The sequence below is a fragment of the Branchiostoma lanceolatum genome, chromosome 1, assembly GCF_035083965.1.
Source record: "Branchiostoma lanceolatum isolate klBraLanc5 chromosome 1, klBraLanc5.hap2, whole genome shotgun sequence".
Lineage (NCBI taxonomy): Eukaryota > Metazoa > Chordata > Leptocardii > Amphioxiformes > Branchiostomatidae > Branchiostoma > Branchiostoma lanceolatum.
Window position 1 is genome coordinate 604,999 of NC_089722.1, and position 11,024 is coordinate 616,022.

General features: G+C 44.4%; 1 protein-coding gene across 2 annotated transcripts; it reads left to right on the forward strand.

Annotated features, from left to right (window-relative positions):
- Window positions 1-242: 242 nt before the first annotated feature.
- On the forward strand, window positions 243-9,192 carry LOC136428547 (collagen alpha-1(III) chain-like). 2 transcript variants are annotated; one of them, XM_066418151.1, is made up of 4 exons: window positions 243-392; window positions 3,540-3,630; window positions 4,181-5,854; window positions 6,429-9,192. In XM_066418151.1, the coding sequence occupies exons 2-4, from the start codon at window positions 3,544-3,546 to the stop codon at window positions 6,498-6,500; spliced, it is 1,833 nt and encodes a 610-aa protein (XP_066274248.1). In that variant the 5' UTR covers window positions 243-392; window positions 3,540-3,543; the 3' UTR covers window positions 6,501-9,192. The 2 variants fall into 2 exon arrangements, with proteins under 2 accessions (XP_066274248.1, XP_066274257.1); XM_066418160.1 differs by lacking the exons at window positions 243-392; window positions 6,429-9,192 and having other exon boundaries at window positions 4,181-5,712.
- The last annotated feature ends 1,832 nt before the right edge of the window (window positions 9,193-11,024 follow it).

Here is an 11,024-nt window from a genome sequence, read left to right on the forward strand (position 1 = left end):
AAAGGTTTGCGGGACCTGTGTAGATAATGGATGTCCACCCTCAAATTGGCCGTGGGTTTTGGGCGATTGCTAATTGCAAGTAAACGGGTTTTGCCACATTTGTTCCATACATTGTGAGCTCATATTCAGGTGAATCCCATCATGCAGTGATCATGTGAACATTGTCAGGATTTCACGTGAACCTCCACAAAGTTTGCACGCTGTTTTCTGGGAAAGCGTGCCCAATGAGCCAATCACATTTGACCAAGCAGCCAATTACCACTGAGTAGCATCCGGTGCCTCTGCTATATAAGTAGCCAGTTTTGTCTGGTCCGCCCATTCCCACCTTCAACTTCGAGGCACTCCAGCCACGAAGTACGTCCAGCCTGAACCTCGTCTGAGCACTACACGCCGTGAGTTGGAACCTCTACTTGTTTTTATTAATTTTGCCGCTATCTCGACTGTACTTGATGCATCCTGTTTTCTTACTTCGCTTAATTACATTCCCACCTCTCTAAAATTCAAATACGATCAAACTATCTAGGTTTGTAGTCGGTCTGTAAAGTTTGTGGTCGGTCTGTAAAGTTTTTGGTTGGCCTGTTAAGTTTGTTATCGGCCTGTAACGTTTGTGGTTGCCCTGTCAATTTTGTTGTTGGCCTGTGAAGTTTGTCGTCGGCTTGTTCAGAGGTGGTTTAATTTGTGCTTTTGACCTCGATGTTGCTGTCTGAAAGCCTACGCTACTCGTTGTCAAAGTGCTCAGTGATCCGTCTGTTTGCTCCGCTCGGACCTGCCCAAAACTCTACCAGCCCACTACCCGGCTGCACTAACTTAAAAAGGCGCTCAGATTCCAACAACAGAGCTGCCGTCGGCACCCGGTCTTTCCCCCGCCCCGCCCTGCCTGACCACCCGACATCTCCCCCGCCCCCCAACCAACCCCGCCCCCGGGCTACCTGCCGCACCGCCCTGCCTGACTACCCGACATGTCCCCCGCCGGCAAACATCGATGACTCATGTTAGATTGATGTCTGTTATGTTCTTTAAAACTGGTCTGCCGGTAAAATTTGTAGTTGGCCTGTTGAGTTTGTGGTCTCCCGGTAAAATTTGTAGTTGGCCTGTTGAGTTTGTGGTCTCCTACCCTGGGAGTCCAGGCACCGTAATCGGCGGGCCACGGAGCACCGCACGCGCGCCCAAGCTTTTACGGCCCACCCTCCCGCTGCCCCCCGAAGACCGACCCCGCCCCACTCTCCGCTGCAAACCCAAGCTCCGCTATCCGATTACGGAAATCGGATAGCGGAGTAATCGGATAGCGGAGTTTGGGTCTGAGCGGAGAGTGGGGCGGGGTCAGTCTTCGGGGGGCAGCGGGAGGGTGGGCCGTGAAAGCTTGGGCGCGCGTGCGGGGATCCGATTACGGTGCCTGGACTCCCAGGGTAGTGGTCTCCCGGTAAAATTTGTAGTTGGCCTGTTGAGTTTGTGGTCTCCCGGTAAAGTTTGTAGTTGGCCTGTTGAGTTTGTGGTCTCCCGGTAAAGTTTGTAGTTGGCCTGTTGAGTTTGTGGTCTCCCGGTAAAATTTGTAGTTGGCCTGTTGAGTTTGTGGTCTCCCGGTAAAGTTTGTAGTTGGCCTGTTGAGTTTGTGGTCTCCCGGTAAAGTTTGTAGTTGGCCTGTTGAGTTTGTGGTCTCCCGGTAAAATTTGTAGTTGGCCTGTTGAGTTTGTGGTCTCCCGGTAAAGTTTGTAGTTGGCCTGTTGAGTTTGTGGTCTGCCTGTAAAGTTTGTAGTTGGCCTGTTACGTTTGTGGTCGCCTGTAAAGTTTATGGACTGCCTGTAAGGTTTGTGGTCGGCCTGTTCAGAGGTGGTTTAATTTGTGCTTTTGACCTCGGTGTCGCTGTCTAAAATATGTCTACACTTCTCGTTGTCAAAGTGCTCAGCGATCCGTCTGTTTGCTCCGCCCGGACCTGCCCAAAACTCTGCCGGTCGACCAGCCCGCTGCCCAGCTGCACTCACTCAAAAAGGAGCTAATATTTCAACAACAGAGCTGCCGTCGACACCCGTTTTTTCCCCCGCCCCCGGGCTAACAGCCGAACCGCCCTGCCTGACCACTCCACATCAAACCCGCCCCACACCCAGCCCCGCCCCATCATTAGTATCATCATGTCTTGTTCAATAGTTCTCTCGTAGCGGATAAAGATTTTCGTCATGGAAGATTGTGGTTGTGTATACATGCCCACGCTGTAGTTATGTGACGGTCCGGAAGGCTCCGTACTGCAACCAGTTGCCATCAGAATCGATTATGTTAGTAAAAATTGTTATTTATAATTTACAGGTGACCGCGAATCATTCGCACGACTGTTAACAATCGCGAATCAAGCCCTATTGTGAAGGCTGTGTGGTTTTTGATTATTGACTTTGTGCCCTGGGAATTTCACCATTTCTTTTAACTTTATATGTAAAACTTATGCGCCTGGGCAGCAAAGCTGTTTAAGGGGACAAATGCAACTCCGAAGGTCAATGTGACAGATGGCAGGTGTCCCTTGTAATTACATCGGGCGCTGTATGTGTCGGTATGTACTTGTATTGTTATGATTGACCTTTTAGGTCACTTCAACGCCCCGAAGCATCTTTGCATCTCTCTGAGCTATATCAACTATGTGGTACAGATAACACTGCCATATTTGTACCGTGTACAATTTTCGTGCAATAAAGTTCTTCTATATGGAGATAACTGTAACTCGTGGAGAAAATGCGTCATTTTACGGGCGTAGCAACAAAAATGACAAAAACTTGACGGATAACTGTACTGGTCTAATATCCGGAGATATTCATTCCATGTTAGTGTTTTCCTGAAAAGTTAACAAAATTACACGGGAGAATATTTATCAGTGCTTGCGCCCTTTGACCCCGTCCGCATGGCAACTAACACCATCATTATGTGTTGGGGCAGGTTTTGCCGCATTCTTTAGGGATGGGCCCATCTTTTTCTGTGATGGGCCGATCGTGCACAATGAGACAATCAGAAACCATGGACAGTAGACCTTCAAACTGATCATGAGGTGTGAATCGGAGTCAATTGCAATGCACATTGAACCATGAACGGGGATATCTAGCGATGCAAACAGGGGGAATTTTGCAATGCACAGATCACATCGAATCTTTCGCACGGCTGCTTTTCAATAAAAAATCTCAGATCCAGCCTTGCAGCGAAGGCTAAGTCGACCTTTAAATTATTGACTATCTTGGTGCCCTGAATATATTTACCCATGAATACATTTACCCTCGATGTCTTTTCGCCTTGTATGTCTAACCTGCTGTGCCTGGCTTTGGAATGGACATACGAATAAATGAGTGTGCTTGAATGGGTGAGAGGATTTTAGTATACTCGAAAAGTATGGCATGCGTATATACATGTAGCTTAAGGAATTTTTCGTGTTTGATAAAAAAAGACAGTTTCAGTCAATAAGAAAAGCAACCAAAACTTGAGAAAAGCCAGTAAGGCAACGAAACATTGAGATTGCTTGTCATCTTCCCGTACTAACGTCTTTCTGAATATTTCCCGTCTGTCCCCAGGAGGATGAAGCTGGTCCTGCCGCTCGCCCTTCTGTGCCTGGCGGGCGCCGCCTGCGCCCTTTCATCAGAGGAGCTTGAATTTATGACTAAGGTAATGTGGAAGTGATTGTGTCCTGACTCCTGTGCGGTTTTATTTCTATGTCTTTGTTTTCATTTATATCTAGTAAGACTCTTAAAGCATAGCCAAGTACAATGGTGACTAAATAAGGCGCTAAGGTATCACTCTGTAGAACTCCTGTTACTATCTTGAATGGACTAGTCTAACCTCAATGGTAATCACTGAGGTTATAGTATAAACCATTGCATCAGACATTTCTGTATAAACAGGACTAGAGAGAATCTGTAATATGTATAGCACCAGTGACAAAGGTATGATATCGGAATGTAATAGAAAGAAGTTCTGGTTTACCTTTTATCCAGATTGGTATCAGTCAAATTTTACTGAAATCACAACGGAAAAAGGTTAATTAGCGTTAATACGTTACATTTAAGACTCGAAATGCTTCAGAATATGATCCAGGACTGAATTAGCCACATTGATGCATGCTTGCAGTTTTCAAAGGCCTTATGTAGTGTGATTCAATGATTATTCTTCATATACGTAGGGTATATATTAAATATTTTACTTCTCTTCAACTCAGGTCATCGAAAAAAAAACTCGAAACTCTCCAACCTGCAAAGATTGCCCGCCTGGTCCAGATGGCCCTCCCGGTCCAAATGGCCCGCCCGGTCCACCAGGCCCGGATGGCCCGAAAGGCCCGTCCGGTCCACCAGGCCAGCCCGGTCAAAAAGGCCAGCCCGGTCAAAAAGGCCAGCCCGGTCAAGAAGGCCAGTCCGGTCAAAAAGGCCAGCCCGGTCAAAAAGGCCCAGCTGGTGAACAAGGCGGGTGTGGTCCACCTGGCGGGCCGGGTCCAATTGGCCCGCCCGGTCAAAAAGGCCAGCCCGGTCAAAAAGGCCAGCCCGGTCAACCGGGCTCAGCCGGTCAAGCCGGAGACCCAGGAAAGGACGGGGAAGACGGACAACCAGGCCCACCAGGTAAAGATGGAAAGGACGGGGCAGACGGACCTCCGGGCCCGGTCGGTTCAGCCGGAGAGCCAGGACATGACGGGGCAGAAGGAAAGAAGGGCTCACCCGGTCAACGCGGAGAGCCAGGAACACGCGGGGCAGAAGGACAAGACGGCCATCCCGGTCCAGCCGGAGAGCCAGGACATGATGGGGCTGACGGAGAACAAGGCTCACCCGGTAAAGACGGCTCACCCGGTAAAGACGGCTCACCCGGTCAAAAAGGCTCACCCGGTCAAAAAGGCTCACCCGGTCAAAAAGGCTCACCCGGTCAAAAAGGCTCACCCGGTAAAGACGGCTCACCCGGTAAAGACGGCTTGCCCGGTCAAAAAGGCTCACCCGGTCAAAAAGGCTCACCCGGTTCAGATGGCCCGCCTGGTCCAGAAGGCCAACCCGGTCAAAAAGGCACGGTCGGTCCAGCAGGAAAGGACGGGGCAGACGGACCTCCAGGCTCGGCCGGTCCAGCCGGAGAGCCAGGACATGATGGGGCAAAGGGACAGGCAGGTGTACCCGGACAGCCAGGACATGACGGGGCTGATGGAGAACAAGGCCTACCCGGTGAAGACGGATCACCCGGTAAAGACGGCTCGCCCGGTAAAGACGGCTCGCCCGGTCAAAAAGGCTCACCCGGTCAAAAAGGCTTACCCGGTCAAAAAGGCTCACCCGGTCAAAAAGGCTCACCCGGTAAAGACGGCGCACCCGGTCAAAAAGGCTCACCCGGTTCAGACGGCTCACCCGGTAAAGACGGCTCGCCTGGTCAAAAAGGCTCACCTGGTCAAAAAGGCTCACCCGGTTCAGACGGCCCGGCCGGTCCACAAGGTCCACCTGGTGCGAAAGGCGCATCTGGTGATAAAGGCTTTCCCGGCCAGAAAGGCTCGCCCGGCCAGAAAGGCTTGCCCGGTCCAGCCGGAGAACCAGGACATGACGGAAAAGACGGAAAAGACGGAAAAGACGGTTCACCAGGACATGTCGGGCCACCGGGAGAACAAGGCGGATGCGGTGTAGCCGGTCCACCAGGAAAAGACGGGGGAGACGGACCTCCAGGCCCAGCCGGTCGAGCTGGAGAGCCAGGAAAAGACGGGGTAGACGGACAGCCAGGCCCACCCGGTCAACGCGGAGAGGATGGGGCAAAGGGACAACCAGGCACACCCGGTAAAGACAGCCCACCCGGCCCACCGGGACCGCAAGGACATGATGGGGAGGACGCAATAGGTTTGCCCGGTCCACCAGGTCCACCAGGTCCACCTGGACAGGTAAGCATCAGAAGCAATAAGCTAAGTGCAAAAGTCAAGAAACACAGACACACCCAAAACAAGAGTTCAGAAACCACATATCTCATTGAACTATTCTGATTATTCAAATGACTTTTGCATAATCTATGCTAGGTCGTGTAGTGCTTTAACTAACTTACACATGTCGCAATATTGGCAGTTCAATAATTAACAAATTAGAAGAATTATGGCTCTTTTGCATTAATTGTGCAAACCATTTTTCATGTAGATAATAAACAGATAACTTGATACAGTGCACCGCTTTACACCAACCGTCTACCACTGGCTATATACGCATGTAGTGTAAACCTTTAACACACTTTAACACACGCTACATAATACCGCTATTTCACTAGGGCGACTACCGCCTTGCAACCTAGAATTTTACAGCTCAGCGATCTTCATGGTAGTAAAAGGCGACCTTTCATGGAAGAAATTGGCTGCTGTGACGCTTTTTCTTATTTTGCTCTACCTATCTGGATGTCATACGACTCTTTCTCGATGCCGTGAGACTTGGATCGAGCGCCATTTTCATACGTATCTTCTTTATTTACAGTGTCAATGTCCGGGGCCTCTGCCGCCGATCGCCCCTGGCCCTGATGCTAGAGAACCTGCAGGAAAACCGTAGGAATGTGTTCAGGCGAACCCCTGGCTCTTTGTAGATTAGGAAGCAGAGGTGTTTTTCAAGCAGTGCTTTTAGAAATGTTCCAATGGAGACCCTAGGGGTGTGTTCAGGTGAACCCTTGGCCCTTTGAAGATCTAGAAGCAGAGTTCTTTTTCAAGCACTTCATTTAAAATTGCACATTGGAGACCCTAGGGGTGTGTTCAGGTAAACCCCTTGCCCTTTGAAGATTTGGAAGTAGAGGTGTTTTTCAAACACTTCATTTAAAATTGCCCGTTGGAGACCCTAGGGGTGTGTTCAGATAAAAACCTGGCCCTATCCATCTAGCCAACATTAGAATACCTAGCTGAATCACTTGGTGCTTGGATTAAAAAAAAATTCACCATAGGGATATAAATGATAAATGAAATTTGTCCTATGAACTTGGTTAAATGAAATTCGGAGCCAAAACTAATTTTGTTTTTGACACTTTATCATTAGTCAGACCAACTGATTGAACAATGAAGTCCAACCAGAATTATCAATAAGAAGGACAAAGATTATTCCATTAAATTTCATGTGTAACACCTGAACTAAGAGAGTTCCTACAGAAAAACACCATAAAGTAGGAAAACTTTGTCCCCTCCCTGTGACTGACCGTTGAAAAACAACCTGCTGTTTGGACTTCATTGTTTAACCTGAGATAGAATAGAACAAGGTGGGTGGAAGAACTTTCGGTGCAATTTCTTCCTTTTACTTTCTTCAGTACACTGTCTTGGAAGGAGTTGGTTCTGTCTTATTTTCCCAAACTGTTAAGTTTTCATTTCTTACTACATTCAATATTTTTGCTCTCTTTATATATTCTAGAGAGTTGCTATAGAATTAGAAACCATAGATGCTTTGGAGTTTCTGTTGAGGTGATGCTCATACCTTTTAGGATTGCAATCATATATTCAATGCTCTAATTCTCATGACAGTGAAGGTTTGGGACATGTCTTTTAAACACAACCAGAATCCACTTACCAAATTAAATTTCAACTGAGCCTTCCGACTTCGTCTGGTATTCTGAGCCATTATTCTGGTGATAGAGAATATCTGTTGAGGGCCGAAGAGTTGGTTGAAAATTTGGTACCTGACTGTGATTAAAAGACAGCTGCTCAAATCTCCTTCTGTCTCTGCTGGTGTTTAAATTGTGTGGCTTTCATCTCTGCTTTTATATAGAGGTTGCAAGTGCACGTTTGATTCAAACCCTCCTGAAACCAGTTTTTTGCAGGTAACATTTGAATTGGTAAACTAAAATTGAAAAGAAAATCTCCCTTCTAAACTGAGTTGAGCTAAATGCACTCTACAATCATCAAGGAAAGGAGAAAAATCATATCTTGGCACTTCGTGGCAAAGCGCAATGTTTAGGACACAAAGTTGTGATGAAAACTTGGCACTTCTTTTGTAATAAATAGTAAAAACTAAATTTTGCCTCAAAACTGATGATTAAATGAATCAAAATCTGACAAAATACATTTCAATTCCGCGTAGCTTTTCATTGAAAACCACCAAGACAAGCAGGATCAATTGTGTCTCATTAATTGAAATAGTTCTTACTTAAGTAAGAACTATGATTAAGTAAGAGCTACGGTATCTAAATTAATGAGACCTAATTATACAGCATCCCTCTATAAGAGGTTCTGAAAATTGGAGGTGAGTTGTATTTGCTTGTGTTGACGTTGAACGAAAGTATCAAATTTCATCATGGAATATACCAACACAGATGAGCTTTCATACTAATATCTTTGTCAAACGTATTAGTATGAAAGCTCATCCGGTGTTGGTATATTATACCATCTGAATGTACTCATTAAATATACAAAATGCCATTCGAAAATTCAATACTGTGATCAGGAGAGCTTGCTATCAATATGAAAACACCATAACTCACTGGTAGGTTTAGATTCGGGAAAATATTATTATCTTTAAAGTCAAAATCCCTCAAACTGCTGAATTCACCACATAATATGAAATGACTCAATCTCTTTCAACTCACATACAAAATTTTAAGTGACAATTCAAGTGTATTGTTCTATAATTTGCCATTCAGAAACAGCCTTCCCGAATCTAAACCGACCAGTGATCTAAGTTACTTTGAATGTCAGTCCTAACTGTGGAATTTGTTACTGCTTCAGGCGAAGAGAAAAGGAGAGAACAGGTACATGTGTATGTTTAACATCCTTAACATGGCCTGATTTAAATGTAGTGAGTGCTTAAACATGCTGCTGACACCTTGAAATGTTTAACATGACTACATGTACATGACGTCACCTTGTCATACAATACTGTAAAACAGCAACATCATGTCTGTTAGAAACGCAAGAATTTAACAACAAGAGATGTGCTGTTCAGGCGAACCAATGCATGTTAACCGTATGCAAGCGAACCAATGTACCTTACTGCACAGATTAACCAATGCATGTAAACTGGAGACCACCATATCAACGGCTGTTAAGTGATTACAAATACCTGACATACTGTCCTGCAGCAATGTTTCTAATTCTACCGTTACTGATAAACAAATAATAACCGAGTAATAAGCAATGTGTAAAGGAATATCACACCGTTGCCATTGTTACTCAACAGAATGTTGCCATACTTTAGTATCTAACACCCGAAATGGCAACATTTTGTCATCGACATTCTTGAAGACTTAGAATAAAACTTGCAACCAAAAGTTTTCTGTTCTTGTCCTTATTTCTTCTCCAGTGTGACAGAGTAATGTTGTGTGCTTGGGTGTGGAAAGGTTCATTATTAGTAATGAGTCAACATAACAAGGGAATGGAAGATGAGCTACATAACCCCCCACCCCTCGAGACGCAATAAAATGGATCCATCTCAGTTCTGCTGCAGTACCAAGGTCATGCATCAGGGGGCCCGAAATCAACTTGACCTTCATCTTCCCTAAACCTACCCACACCAACTACCATTATAATCCATCCAGAGGTTCCCAAGTTATATTGACTACAAATATCCGGAAACACACACAAATACAAAGCCACCCAAAAATGCGACTATAACCCCATTTCTCATGGGAGGTGATAAAACCAGGGTTTGAATGGGCAACATCAACTTTGTAACCAAACAAAAACGCAACAACTAAAAACTGCAACACAGCTGACTGCCACCCTGTAAGCTTCAGTGAGGATCACAGTGACTTTATTTCGCTACAATATCTGGACAGAAATTCTACCGCACTTGCACAAGAAAACTGCAATTCAAAATAACACTTTCTCACAGAAATGCAATTATCTGGATAACATGTATTTTAGATGATGTGCTATTTCTTACAATAACCACATCGGCAAAACTATATGATGATACAGTCTTAGTATTTACTAATTTAAGTATATTCATCATTCTTGGCATGATTAGTTGCTTTTTTACATATCCGCATGAATTAGAAGATAACTAAACAGCTCCACTTGCAAAATACATTAACAGACATTTCCACAAAGTTTCATAACCTTAACACAACAAAAAAAGACATTCTTGTTTTTTCTTGTTTTTTCTTTGTTGAAGAAAAATTATCTTCCAGAAAGAAAATTATTCTGTGTGCAAGAATAAGAACGAATAAGGAAATGTCAGTGAGGACGTAACAAATATAAACTTTTTCTTAGAATATTTTTCTCTGACCAAGTTGTTTTTTCTCACACATATCGACTAGAAACCTCGAAATAAATTTTCTTGTTGTTATGATTCTTCTATGGCACAGAATTTTTATCTAAGATATGATAAATTTAGAGAAAAATATTCTAAGAAAAAGTTTATATTTGTTACGTCCTCACTGACATTTCCTTATTTCTTCTGTCCTGAAGAATAAATTTTTTACACTTAGAATGAGTTTCTTGCACTAAGAGTGAGGTTCTTGAAATAGGAATACCTTTCTGTCCTCAAGAATGAATTTCTTACATCTAGAATGAGTTTCTTCCACTGAGAGCGAGGTTCTTGAAATAGGAATACCTTTCTGACCTCAAGAATGAATTTCTTACACCTAGAATGAGTTTCTTGCACTAAGAGTGAGGTTCTTGAAATAGGAATACCTTTCTGTCCTCAAGAATGAATTTCTTACATCTACAATGGGTTTCTTCCACTGAGAGCGAGGTTCTTGAAATAGGAATACCTTTCTGACCTCAAGAATGAATTTCTTACACCTAGAATGAGTTTCTTCCACTCAGAGTGAGGTTCTTGTAATAGGAATACCTTTCTGTCCTCAAGAATGAATTACTTACACCTAGAATGAGTTTCTTGCACTGAGAGTGAGGTTCTTGTTGTAGGAATACCTTTCTGTCCTCAAGAATAAATTCCTTAAACCTAGAAACAGTTTCTTGAACTAAGATGGGGGTCTTGAATCAAGAATACCATTTTATAAATCAATGATAATATAATGTAAACATGTTCCAATCATATTTATTATTATTGGTCAAATTGTTTAATACACAGTTTTGGATTTTTCTTTCTAACGCCCATTCTTAACCAAGGATGGCAAAGATTAACCAGTTTGCAATA

What these genes read in the sequence shown, in the direction of transcription:
- LOC136428547 (XM_066418151.1), top strand. Translation starts at nt 3,544, where the DNA reads ATGAAGCTGGTCCTGCCGCTCGCCCTTCTGTGCCTGGCGGGCGCCGCC. An exon ending in AGCTTGAATTTATGACTAAG is followed by an intron (nt 3,631 to 4,180) that starts GTAATGTGGAAG and finishes TCTTCAACTCAG; the next exon opens with GTCATCGAAAAAAAAACTCG. An exon ending in CACCAGGTCCACCTGGACAG is followed by an intron (nt 5,855 to 6,428) that starts GTAAGCATCAGA and finishes CTTTATTTACAG; the next exon opens with TGTCAATGTCCGGGGCCTCT.